This window comes from Gobius niger, assembly GCF_951799975.1.
Source record: "Gobius niger genome assembly, chromosome: 20".
NCBI classification, from domain to species: domain Eukaryota; kingdom Metazoa; phylum Chordata; class Actinopteri; order Gobiiformes; family Gobiidae; genus Gobius; species Gobius niger.
This window is the reverse complement of record NC_136871.1, coordinates 26,390,449-26,403,598: the sequence shown is the minus strand read 5'-3', so window position 1 is coordinate 26,403,598 and position 13,150 is coordinate 26,390,449. Positions and strand designations below refer to the sequence as shown.

Sequence of the window (13,150 nt, the reverse complement as noted above, 5' to 3'; positions counted from 1 at the left end):
GCGTTAAGATTGTAAAGGACTAGGTCAGAGCTGCGCTTTGCAAAAGGTGTATCCTGCATTTGGAGACTTTAAATAAGTGGTTCTCGAACAGTGGGTGGGGCCCAGAATTGAGTCATGAATATGATGACAATGGTTAGCCCTATTCAGGCTATGTGCTATAAATGTGTAGTTGAACCATGTTGAAAGAGGTACACTCGTTTTGTAAAAAAGCTTTTCATAAAATGTCGATTTTAGAATGAATAAATCGACCAAGTGAGAAAAGTCAAACATGTAAAGTGACCCTATTGTAAGCGACTATCCTGATATTGCTCAAAGCACAGTCCAGTTAAAATGACCAATTCTCACTTTAGCTGGAGTTGGAATTTCGCGTAGACGAACTAAACAAGTCTGGACAGTGACGCACTAAAGACATTGCAATGCTCCACAACTTTAAAACTGAGGTAGAGATTTGGAAACACAAAAAGCCAAACAAACAAGGCTCTACAATCAGCATTGAGGTAAAGTAGTGATTGTGCTAAAGTAGTCCCCTCCTTTAGTTATTGCTTTAATCATTTTTTTTGGTCAGAAGTGATTTTTGTGGCATGCTCAAAGTGTTTTGCAGTCGCACAGGCCTCCTTATCGCCAATATCAAGTACATTTATGAAAACAGCTGAATTGCAGTGCTGCTACTTGAACAGATTGGAAATAAATAGGCTCCTGAGATAAAAAAAAACAAAAACGCAGACACAATTTGACTGTCTTGACGCTAACCGTGTCCGACTAACATCCCCTGACTTCATCCCTAAGACTCGAAAAACCCCCAACCCTCTTTGGAGAAAAACAGAAATATTCAAACATTTGCAAAAGTAATTCCCTCGTCTCTTGCTACTAAAAATCCATCGACATTTTCATCAGTCAGTGTCCTTGGTGCTCCATTCACAACCTGAGGTAAGTATCAGCAATGGTACGTAGAGTTAGCGCCCTCCGGTGGCGTCTTCGGGCCTAGCGTGCGCCGCCGGTATCTTCATGGGCATTCGCTGCGGCGGAAAGCTGTGCTCGCCCGATACATTCTCTCCCGTCAGGGCCGAGGGGGGGCTGTAGTCCCCCGCCCCGCCATAAGAGGGAGACATCACAGTCTTTGCCATGTCATACCCGTTCCCTTTGCCGTTGTGGCCGTTTCCGTACTTCCTGTACCTCGCGCTCTCTCCGTCGGCCCCCTCCTGTGTCTCTTCGGACATCTCGAAGGCCTTGCGTTTTAACGGGACGCCCGATTCGGAGCCGCTCGCGAGGCTGTGAGGCGGGTAGCTGTAGCTTCCCCCGACCACAGTGGGCCTCGGAGCCAGGGGGGTCGGCGCGCTTATCCCAGACGGCAGGTAAGAGGCACTGGGGTGGGTGTAGCCGCTGGACAGGCTGGCTTGGGGGTAGCACCCTGGGGGGTAGTTGTAGACCGGGGCGCTGGCACTGTAGCTGGGCACGAGGGCTGGAGAAGGCTGGAGAGTGTGGAGAGGCGTGGGGGGCAGGGGAGCACCAGGCTGGGGGCAGTATCCAGACGACAGGTAGGTGGCGCTGTTGTAGGCCGGGGGGTATTCTTGAGAGGTCGGGGCGGTGCACGTGCCTCCCCCGCTGTACACCGAATCGGACGTTAGGTTACTCACTACAGTCACGCTGCCCGTCGCCGGTATCCCAACAGGAGCGGGCCCCACTTTGCTGCCGCTCAACGTCTCCAGCCCGGGGTAGCACTCTACCCCCTGCCCCAGCGCCCACGGCTCGGACTCTGTCTTCAGGAAGGTCCCGGGCTCCGGGTAGGCCCCCGAGGGCGGAGGGCGGTCGTAAGCGAGTTCCAAACCGGAATATTTCTCCGCATATCGTTTGAGCAGAGACGAGGCGGTGAGGGCGGATATGTCGTCGCCGGCCCAGGGGTATCCGGCCGGGGGGAAGCCTCGCCGGGAGTAGGGGTCGTGTTTGTGGGCCGACGGGGGAGAGGTGGTGGAGCTCACGTCCAGGTGCTGCTCGGGCCACTGGGGGAGAGAGGCGGCGTGCTCCGGAGACCAGTGCATTTTCAACAGACCTGCAGGAGAAACACACAGTGAACGTTAGTATTCTGTACATCCACCTGACAGTGTGCTGGAAAATCATTAAAAAAACATTGAGAAATGTTTCGGCCCACTAGTGCATCTTTGAGTAATCTCTGAGTCTTTCCCAATGGCTGTTCTTAGCAGCAGCAACAACAGCTCCCAAAAAGTCCAGGGAATGCTTTCCTAACCTCACTATCTCTTGCTGAGCTTAATCCTTTCATTGGGGAGTAAAACACCCTTTATTGAAACAGCTGTGCAGCAAAGGGGAGTAAGAGGAGGGGGTGGGGGGTTGGAAGGGGCTTATGGTGAAATCGCTTGAAAATCAGGAAGCGAAACTGCTGAATATTATGTTCCAGCTCTTTTAGATCAATATTGCATTTCTAACAACAATGTGTGAGACAGTGATAAAGATAACTTTGGGATTAATACCCACAAACTAAAACAAATGGGATCGTATATCAAATAAGTGTGGAGCTGTATGAATATAGATAAATATGTTTGCCCTGTACTTCAGCAGAAACATCCTCCCAGCAGGGCCGAGCGCTCCGAATGTCGATGTAAAGTTGCTAACACTGCCTCCAGGCCGGCCTCCGCGGCGTTAAGCCCCTGTCGCCCCGTGCCTTCGCCTTCGTCACATTGGGCCCATTGTAGTCGCACGGTGAGTCTCTTAAGTCCACAAAGCCACCCCCACCGAGCGTGTGATCCTATTCTGCCCCTGCCCCAGGAACAGCACCACGGGGGGAAACAGAGGGGCGGAGACTGGGGCATATTTCTATATGGGGGAAAAACCAAAGGATAAGTGATCGCGGCAAAAAAGTGATCTGTGTTTGTTTTGGAGATGAAAATTGATGGCTTTGGTGCCGATTCCGTCAGCACAAAAGTGTTATTCAGGTGTACATTTTAATTCTTTGATTGACTTTTTAAACACAATTTATGGACTAGACGGATTAGGTGTTCAACGAATAGCGTCGAATCCCGGCTTTGACCGAGACTTCAACTACCTGTTCTTGACCATGTGTGGATGTGGGGTAGAGGTCTGAGGAGCCGATGGCGTCGATTAGAATGACAGCCACACTTTTGCCGGTCTACCCGGTCGAACCACCACGCTAGACCGGGTAGACCATCAAAAGCACTATTACTATATGAGTAAGATCCACACACATTTACAGTAGGTCCTAGGAAACCTCATCTACACTGGCACAAGAAGAACACACACACACCTCTCAGTAAGCTCCCTGCGGTTTGCGTGGGTGCTAACCACTCAGCCACTGTTTCCAAGGCAACAAAAAAGCAAACTGTGTCGCATTTCTTGTATTTCTTTATGTTGCAAATCTAACATATGAGGATTGTCTGATCATGTAAGATCTTGCATTGGATTTAGCAGTGTGTGTTTTTTTTTTCAGCTTTCTTGCCTACTTCAGGTGTTAGTCGTGCATATTTTAACTGATCTTAATTCACAACATACTTTAGATCCTTTATTTAAATATCGTGTGCTTTAAAACAAATAAAGTGAAAACTCTCTCTGACATATTTTGTGTCACATGTCCAGCTCGAGCCAGCAGATGGGGCTCCAAACGGTCCACATGTTGATCCTTAAATTAAATGATCCTTCAAACCAATAATCCCACTCATCTAATCCCGGGATCGCAGTGAACTCGACCAAGACAAGCTCCTCCCTCCACTCTGGGTCTGGGCAGAATATCCAGTCTATACTGGAACATGGTCTAAACGCTTCCATACCATGGCCCATAACTGCTCAGTAATGCAAACTTAAGTCTGAACATTTACGGTACTTAAGAGGTCATGATACTTCCTGAACTGGAAGCACCAGGACATCTTACGTTGGGGAATATGTGGCCGAGGCCTACAACGATCTTCTGCAAATGTTTTCCTTACAATTACTGCAGAAAGCTTCTTAGCTCAGGTTGCGCTTCTCACTACCCAGGCAGACACTGAAATCATTACACGTTTTCACTCTACTAACCATCCGTGATTAGTAGATTGAAATTACCAGTGACCAAGAAGAGCAAATCACAAATTTTGCTGTATTGATTATTTGACGTTGATTGGTCTGCAACATATTGTAGTCTTCTCCTTCCAGCGGTCATGCTTATGGCAGACATGAGACAATTGTTTATCATCCACCAGATGGTCCTTAATCTATAGGACATATATGCCCAGAGTAATCTACACAAGTGTCTGTGCTTCTCATTAAAATGGGTTCAGGAATGTGATAGCAGCAGCGGGAGGGATCAGGTCTCGATCAGGAGGAGTCACAGAGGGGCCGAGGATCACTTCAGGAGAAGACTAAAACCAGACTAATGAAGGATTAGAGTCGGAGCTTATTGGGAGTGTGACGGCGCAGTGACAATCTGACGACCAGTGGTAATAATCTCACACCGGCCTTAACTACCTCTTACAACCTTTTAAACAACTTGGATCGCCTTGGCAATGAAGCGGGATAATCCTTTTGTTTTAAGTAACATAAACATGTCGACGCACTTTGTCTAATGTGGTTGTTTTGGCAGTGCAATGATCAACAAGCTAGGTTTGTGTGGCTGTAGCTGGATACAGAACATCAGCAGTTTGCATAAAGGAGATCAAAAACCGAAACATCAGTGTTCATATTATTCTTGAACTAGTCCTTTAACTAAATTATATGAAATATCTAGAGTAGAACTAGCTTAACAGGTGAATTGCTTGGAAATTAGTTAAGCGCTCTCTTTAAACAATTATTGCAACTAATATTGTTCAGCCAGGGGAATTCATTACGTCACTTTTCATCTCCTCACATGGAGAGCACTGTAAAATAAGTTAGCTGTGTTAAGTAATGGGGTTTAGGGGCCACAGTCTGAGCATTCATGTGGATAAGTGAGGAGCCCAGCCTCTAATCTACCGTTCTGTCGGATAACTGAATCTGCAACCAGAGAGGAGGACTGACATCTTCTGAATCATCATTAGCCCACTATCACACAATTCACATTCCTTTACATGTGTTAAAACAAATAAAACTATAGCATGGCATCCCCGAGCACAAAACGTGGCCTGTAGGTTCGGAGATGAAATAACAGCTATAGTATAATATATTTTCTATGTTAAATACTGGAACACAATGGAAGCTTGTGAAAGGTGGACGGTCTGTGATCTTGGCCCGTCTGCTGAGGGGATCCTTCGGCCCTGGGTCTCTATAGCCTGTCCGTCCATGGGAGTGGATCTCTCCTTCTGTGGTTCTCCCCAAGGTTTCTCTTTTCCCCTGCCGGGTTTTTGAGTTTTTCCTGGCCGTGCTGGAGAGTCTAAGGACGGGGGACGCCCACGCCGCTCGTCGCTACCTCCTATTGGACATTATATTTGCCTGGATTCACCTGAACATTTAATTGTCACATTTATTGCTCTGTTTTATTGCCTTAATGTTTGGTGCAGCTGTGAGGCGACTTCTGTTGTGATATTGGGCTACACAAAACCATTAAACTTGAAAACTTGAAACTTGAAAAAAAGGCTGCTTTTGGCATGGTATGGTGAAATTAATGGAGAAGTCCAAATTGCCGCAGAGCACTCAAAATTGGGACCGCCCCGGGTAAACTGGGATGTCTGGTCACTCTAATGTAGACAGCACTATATATTTATTTTTTTCCTTTCTTAGGCAGGACTTGTTGGAGCTGGGACTCAAACCCTCTGGTGCGCAGCAGCCCTAATCACAAGACTATTGGCTGCTCTAGTAAAACATACTTGTAGTTTTTTGCACGTACAATTCCTAACGTCTTGAGGTCACACCACTTTGTCACAGCAGGGTCTCGGGGATCTATCTCCAAATCTTCGGCCAAGATCTTTGTCAGGTGTGCCTACCTGGAGGACACAGTGCGCGACCATGCTAACTCCACACAGAAAAGACTCATCTGGCCCCAGGAATTGAACTCGGGACCTTCTTGCTATGAGGCAGGAGCGCTAGCAGCCGCTGTGTTGCCACATTTGTCCAAAACCTATCAGGTAAGACTGCTTAAAGTTGTATTAGGCCTATGGTCACTTCCAATATCGTTCATGACATAACTCTCTCCAATTATCTCTGCATGGGACCACCACAAAGACAAACATTCCTCTCAAGCTAAGCATAACAGCATTAACTCAAATCACAGTAATTGCACTCATGTATTAGATTTCCTCTGCCCAGTATCTCCCATCAAGCAAGTCATGGCTGTTTGCTGGAGCCGCTGGTCGCTCCTGGGTACATGGTCCACTGCTTGGCCAGTATGAGTAATTAGGGGTTAATTAGATGAAAGTGAGTGCGGGGGAAGGGTCCATAGCTCTGGGATTTGGGGGTTGTGTGAAGCATCAGAAGCTGCAAGCAAGAAAATCTGCCTCACTGCACGGACCTGAAAGGGTGGTGTGTTAAGGTTTATGTGTAAGTGCCACAATGGTTTGGCCCAGATTTGTGTGCTACACAAAGAGACGCTTAAAATGAAATTACAACACAATCAGCTCATTTTTGCTTTCACAATACCCTGCACGGGGGGGCTTTATCGATAATACGACTACTTCAAAACGATATGACTACTGCTGTTGTTGCTACTGCTATTGCCAGGCTACCACTTTATGGTTTTGAAGGTTTTGAGGTACTGGCTTCAGCTGGCCAGCAGGCAGACACTGGTCATTTATCGGATGAGTCAGGCTGCTGGAATGCCAGGAATCTAACCTGAGATCTATTTACAAAGCACATATCCTCCCCATGAGCACAACACACTGTCCACTCTCCCTGGGCTAAAGGCAGAGGAGGGAGCAAGAAAGATCTATTAGGCCAGTAAAAATCTTGTCTGACTAGCACGATTTACAGCCACTATGATTGCTCCATGCACCGTGTTTGATGTTTAAGATGGGCACATACCAGTTTCTTCCAAAAATATCTTCAAAACAAAAACAATCCCCATCACCACGGAAGCTATCCCGACATAAATTACCACCAGAGCACATTATCCCGCCATTCACAATCGTTTGGTCCCATTTACAGCAATGAAAAGATCAATACAATGGCAATATGTAATAGAATGCATTGACCGCTCCAATGAAATTTTGCTATTTTGCACAACATCCACTGTTTGGGTCTGCTCAGAAGGTAAATGTGGGTCAGGCTGTTATGTAAGCAGAGGCCAATCTTGTGTAAGTTTAAGGACAGGACATAGTATTTGTGTAGAACGGAGGAGCTTTGCAGTAAAGAAATAAATATCCCTCCAACACCCCCCTAAAAAACAACGAGTAGAGTTTATATTTATAATAGGCTTGCTACATGGCTTTTTATAATCTCCCAGTCCTCCAGCAGTTTCCATCATTGATTTAATTGAACATATTTGACCATATCTTTATTTAACCAGGAAAGTCCCACCACAGAGAATAAGAATCTCATATCCAGGGGAGATCTGACACCAGGTGGGAACCTATTGCACATGTTTTTTAGCGGCAGTGGAACCCAAAGCGCCCGGAGGAAACCTATGTAGACGCTAGGAGAACATGCAAACTCCACACAGAAAGGTGAGAGAGGAGCACGAGCGCTAACCCTTGCACCGCCGTGTTGCCCATCACAGCAACTTTTTCAGAAAGATGTCATCTGGAACTAACAACCCAGTCCAAACTATATGAGAAACTTTGCGTAGCAGCTAAAATGTTTGTTTGAATTAACTACAAATAATGAGGAGTCCAGTGTCACAAATTCCTTTAAAGTCTGTAGAGCTTGGACGGTAGCCACTTCCAATAGGACAGCGTCGGTCAATCACACAGTTCCATATAGCCAATAAAAGCATCTCATTCATTTTAACCATTAACTTATTGTGCTAATATTTGCAAATAATACTTTTACTCCTAATTCTCATTCTGGAACGCTGCAGTAGATTAGCATACTCAAATGTAGCCGATTATCCACCAAACAGTGTCAACACATAACTAGATTCCACATCTTGTTATTTAACTATGCATCAAAATGTGACCGTTAATTTAGCATCAAGACACTTCATAGGCTGGTCCCGTTTGTATTTCATATGTAGACCTGCCTTTTGTGCCAATTTAGCCATGTTGACTGACTATGGCGCTGGTTTCAACTAGTTTAGTCCTTGTTTTAGTTCTTTTTTTCTCCCTCAAAAACCCCTGCCCCTCCCCTGCTTCCCCCCAGTCCGCCTTGTAGTGAATCCAGCCTTGTGTCCGTAGTCCTGTGTGGTCAGTCCTCCTCCCATCCCCCCATGGCTTTAGCCTTTAGCTCGTGCACACATGTTAGCTCTTATTGTGTGCACTCATATATCAGGCCAGTGCCGCAGCTGACCAGCGCGCTGTCCAAATGCCCTCCCATCTGCCCTTCAGCGTTGCTCTTTCTATGTCATTTTAACCACCGGCATCAGCGCTGCGAGCTAGCCAACCATGTCCATGAATGGTCTTTGTGCCTATAATGGGCATCCGAGCAGCGCCACAATTAGCCCAACGAGCTTTTATGATGGCTAATGTGAGAGTGAGACTGTGGTGTTAGCTTTTGACACTGGTTTCCTAATGATCGGACTTACGCACAGCGAGCTTCTCCTTGGCAACATCTAGCTAAAGGCCCTAAAATAACCCCATTTAGCTCGCTCGCTGTCAGGGCGTAATAAGGTGAAGCTGTGGTCACGCATGTCCTGCTTTACTTGGTTTTGTCCTGTTTTTTCTATGGTTCATTCATGGTTTAGTCCACGTCTTGGAATCTATGTCAAGCGCTCAAGATTGCGTCTTTAAAAGAGCTACATTCCACTCTTAATATTAAACCTTGAGTTATGGACCATTCATATAAACTTTCTACATCGCACTAATGCAGTCTGCATGTAACGTTCGCTAGGATTTTCAGAGCCATTTTCAATTTATTGGCCCAGAAAGTCCAAAACGTAGAGCACCATTTCAATTGGATACAAAACGACAGAGGAAAAGTCACCGCTGGATCGCTACTAGTAAATACATCAAAGTCTCATCTCCCCAAGTCGAGCCAGGCTGGAGGATAAACCAAAATATTGTGCATGTTTTGGGCCAGATGGGAGGTGGAAAGAAGAGAGTACATGGAGGAAATACATTCAAACTCCATGCAGAAAGGTCCAGGAATTGCGTTGTCTGTATCTGCTGTATCTTTTGCTTTGCTTTGCATCTTTCTGCGTCTTCCATTTGCTTGAACGAACAAGAAGACTGGATTACCACACCCATCACTCAGCGAGTTATGTCCAACCACCAATAACACCGAACATGGCACAGTCGTAGAAAATTGGAGGAGCAAGCAGGAGCACGCAGACAATGTCCCTGTGGGAAGAAATCTAGCATGTGAGCTGTTGTAATGAGAGGAATGTGGCGGATGAACGCTAGGGAGACTGCAGTTTGTTCGGAAAGCTCAAGAAGACGTGGAAGAAGAAAAAAAATGGGTTCAAGTACAAACACGGTCTTTGTCCGAAACTTGTTTGATGTCATTACTTTAGTCCGAGTTCTACAGGTCCGGGGTCGGTGTTGACCTTCTTTGGTCCTGTTGTTGGTCTCAGTTTAGTTAGTTCAGGGCAGGTCTTGGGGACGTCACATTGAATGGTCGTAAATCCCCCTTGCATTATTCCAATCAGGTGAGCGTTGTAATCCTGTTAAAGCCTGCTCCAATCAATACCTCACTCTGTCAATAGGGGCGTATTAATCAGCGGCGATAGGGACCTCTCCTTCATAAGACACATCATCTTTTTCATACGATAAAAAACCCCACGCCGATATCCGCAGAGAGCAAGAGTTCTACAAAAAGAATCGGTGTTGCCCAAATGAATTGTGAACCTGTTTAACCTCAAATACGAACTGTCCCGATGATCCCTGGGCTAGAAGAGACATATAGTCACAAATTGCTATAGCGTTCGATCGTCAACGGGAGGCTAAACTAGTAGACGTTGAGTGGTTTCTGTGAAATTCCTCAGAGCAGGGCCTGGAGACTGGACTGGTAAAGCCATTAGCATTTCAGCCTTTTGACACAACTCCTCAAAGAACAGCTGCTCCTCTCTTTTCGTACACGGCCGTGGGACATACACGCCAAAGAGAAGGGCAGATATGCAAGATGAAGCACATACCTAAGACAGCAATTTCAAGAAAGGTGTGGGGAAAGGTTCTAAACTTATCACTGCTTTTGCCTCATTTAGCTGTTATCTTTCATGAGGCAGACTTATTACTCTTCAAACTATGTGTAGTAGATCTAAAAGCTCACCAAACCCCCCCCCAAATTTCAACTTTTTTGTGATGTTCTGTTCCTCCGATCGCTTGCATGTCCAACCAATTTCTTTCAAAGGTAGCGCTTGCTAAGCCAATTTGTTACACCCCCTGGAAATGCCATTCTTGCTGAAGGGAAATGAATTCATTGGACAGATAAGCAAAGCATTGTCGTGGCTTCACAGGCTCATGCTGAAATCTGCGATTGACAATCCCGGTTAATATCTTCATCCGCTCCGTGCACAGTTCGGATGTGGTGTAGTTTAGAGGTCTCGAACGTTTGGGGTGAGTTGTCCGTGTGGGGGTGAGTTCTTTAATGCTTGCTGTGTTGTTGTGTGAGTGGACTTACTGTATGGGGTGACAGGACTGAGCATTCTGCAGCCCTGGCCCCAGAGGAAGAGGGGAGGACCGGCTCCACTCGGTGCTAGTGAGGGCCCAGGCTCATGCTGCTCGTCCCCAGGCCGAAGGTGCTGCAGGTGGGGTTCGTCCGCTCAGAGTCGGGCCTCCTGCTCTGCTCCATGGTTCATCTCCAACAATGATCCAACGCTACGCCAACTTGATTGAAAACCAGGGAAGAGAAGACAAAAAGACTTTTCAGAACATTTGGTTCATGTTGAGTCCAAGTATATGCTTTTAGTTTTTGTTTGTTAAGGTTTGTTTGAAGAGCTTCGTTCTTACTATGTGCACCTTTGACCTGGTTCGCTCTTTGGAATTTTTGCCATCAAGTACCATTTTACCTTACAAAAGTGGTTCCTATATACGTTTTGGCTACATACGTCAAAATGCAGTTTTTCTTCTTGAGGTTCATTTTGTAACTATGGCTATAACTTTTATAGTGGCCACATATTACTGCATAACAATAAAATAATGTCATTTTTAACATCAATTTTTATTGTCAGTACAGAAGTGATGCAATACAATGTTTAATCCCGTATTAGTCGCACTTTTTTGGGGGTTCAAAGTCACTTAAAGTCAAGAAATACAAAAGGACTTTTTCCACAAGCTCATATATTGACATAATAAAAGTAAATATACAGTAGGAATGATAGGTTTATGCATGGGGGAAAAAGCAACATTTATATTTGAAATCTATGCAGCCTTTCATACCCAGAATGACTAATAGATCCGGCACAGGCGAGGGTCAGAAAAGCACACAGCCAAAGTGTGCAACAGTGAGGTTAGTAATGTTTAGTTAAAACAACAATAACTCAGAGCGCTGTATCTCTGCGCGCCCGTAAACCACCAGCGGAGAGAACTTTGCACTCTGTCCCGAACCAGGCGCCTGTTGGCTCACCACACAGGGCAAAGCGTGAACATGTGGTGTAGTAATACTCTACTACAGACAACAGGCCAATAGGAAACACAGCTGACACAGTTTATGCATGTTGGAAAAACACTAGATTTGAATTTTGTGCCTTCAAATGAGTCATTTCAAAGACTTTCAGTTTAAACATAAGTGTATTTGTTTGGAGGGAAAAAATCATTTAAATGGTAAGTTTTTGTGTTTTACTAAGAATATCCAATATGCCAATGGTAATGGCTGTGTCATAGATGACATAGAAAACCATAGTATGACATGCCATGCTAATAATAGGCAGCAATGTGAAGATTATTGTATTGATTTGAATTTCTTGCATGTGCAAAATGATCAGTAAGTATTTTATTATGCAAACTAGACCATATCAACTGACAGGTCATAAAACGACCATACTACACAGTAAACACGGGAAACAGAAAACTAAATATGTAGAAAAGGAGAATACTAGTAAACAGTGCGCATCAACAGTAGTTGTTTCCTGCAGTAATCTGTTCATAGTTTGGGTTTTCCACAGATCCAAAGCAAGTCATGTCATAAAATTGTCAGTGGACATTGGAACAGGCAGCAATGTGCAGCAGCAAGTAAACATCCTATTCCCACAAAGTTGTTAACACATTTGTACTCACCTAATCATGCCTGTGCCTTCTCCACATGCAAAGTAATCCTTAAACTCCCCCCAAAAGTCCCCCCAAAACGCCACAGTCCGAGCTTGGAACACTGTATTCCGCGTACGGGCCCCTCTCCTCTGCGCTCCTCGCTTCAGCCTTGCTCTGCTGCTCCCTGGCTTTACTGGCCTGGCCGGAGCTTGTCCGTGCGCTCCTCCCACCCCCCACTCTCTGGAGCTTCAGGCCGAATGGCCATCCCCTCCCCCAACCACGCCGCCCCTCCCCCGCGCCACTGCCCTCCAGCCCGCTCTTTTGTTAAAACTATTTCAGCAGGAAAAGGTTGAGAGAGGAGGAAAAAGTGACCAATCGTGCTGTGTCAAAGCAACACAAGAGGCCATTTTCCCCTCACACTGCATTGTGTGCATGGGTGACAAAAGTGTACTGATTATTGTGAGATTTCTTATTGTTGTTGTGCAAGGTGAATGTTTTAGGGCCGCAATAATCACACTTGACAAATTTAGGCAATTTAGGTTAGGCTACATAATATCATAATATCCTCGCAAGCAACAAAACTAGGATTCTTGTTATGTCGGCTGTTTGTTTTCATTATTAGACCTATAAAAGTTTTTTTTGTTTTTCATAAGAAATTACTTTAGAAGTTGAGTTTGGCAATACTGGAGAAGAGTTGCGATAATCCTCCTGTATTGTCAAACTCAACTTATTTTAGAATTGCCTCTTTAACTTCTCCACCCAACCATATCCAAGACCTGTGTTTAGCAAAAGAAGAATGGTGGAAACTGATTTGTCCAGAAACGGCGTCAGGCTCCTGCTGATTAGTTTGCACTTGGTTCAATATCATGGCCATAGAAATCACAGAACGGCTTCCTGGACCTGTTTGAATGGAACGTTCTATCCCCACACAAATAAACGGTGGAGCCAGGCTCTATATCAAAGTA

General features: G+C 45.5%; 1 protein-coding gene across 1 annotated transcript; it reads right to left on the bottom strand.

Moving 5' to 3' along the window:
* Nucleotides 1–403: 403 nt before the first annotated feature.
* Nucleotides 404–12,365, bottom strand: LOC306979691 (fidgetin-like protein 2). The gene is made up of 3 exons (XM_079578775.1): nt 12,216–12,365; nt 10,621–10,826; nt 404–2,047 (listed from the first exon to the last, which is right to left on the bottom strand). Exons 2-3 carry the CDS (start codon nt 10,643–10,645, stop codon nt 954–956), a joined length of 1,119 nt encoding a protein of 372 aa, XP_079434901.1. The 5' UTR covers nt 10,646–10,826; nt 12,216–12,365; the 3' UTR covers nt 404–953.
* Between the last annotated feature and the right edge of the window lie 785 nt (nt 12,366–13,150).

Bases quoted from the DNA above. Each gene is read 5' to 3' on its own strand.
- LOC306979691 (XM_079578775.1), bottom strand. From the start codon at position 10,645: ATGCTCAGTCCTGTCACCCCATACA. The intron at 2,048-10,620 runs GTAAGTCCACTC...TTTCTCCTGCAG, and splicing joins CAGTCCTGTCACCCCATACA to GTCTGTTGAAAATGCACTGG.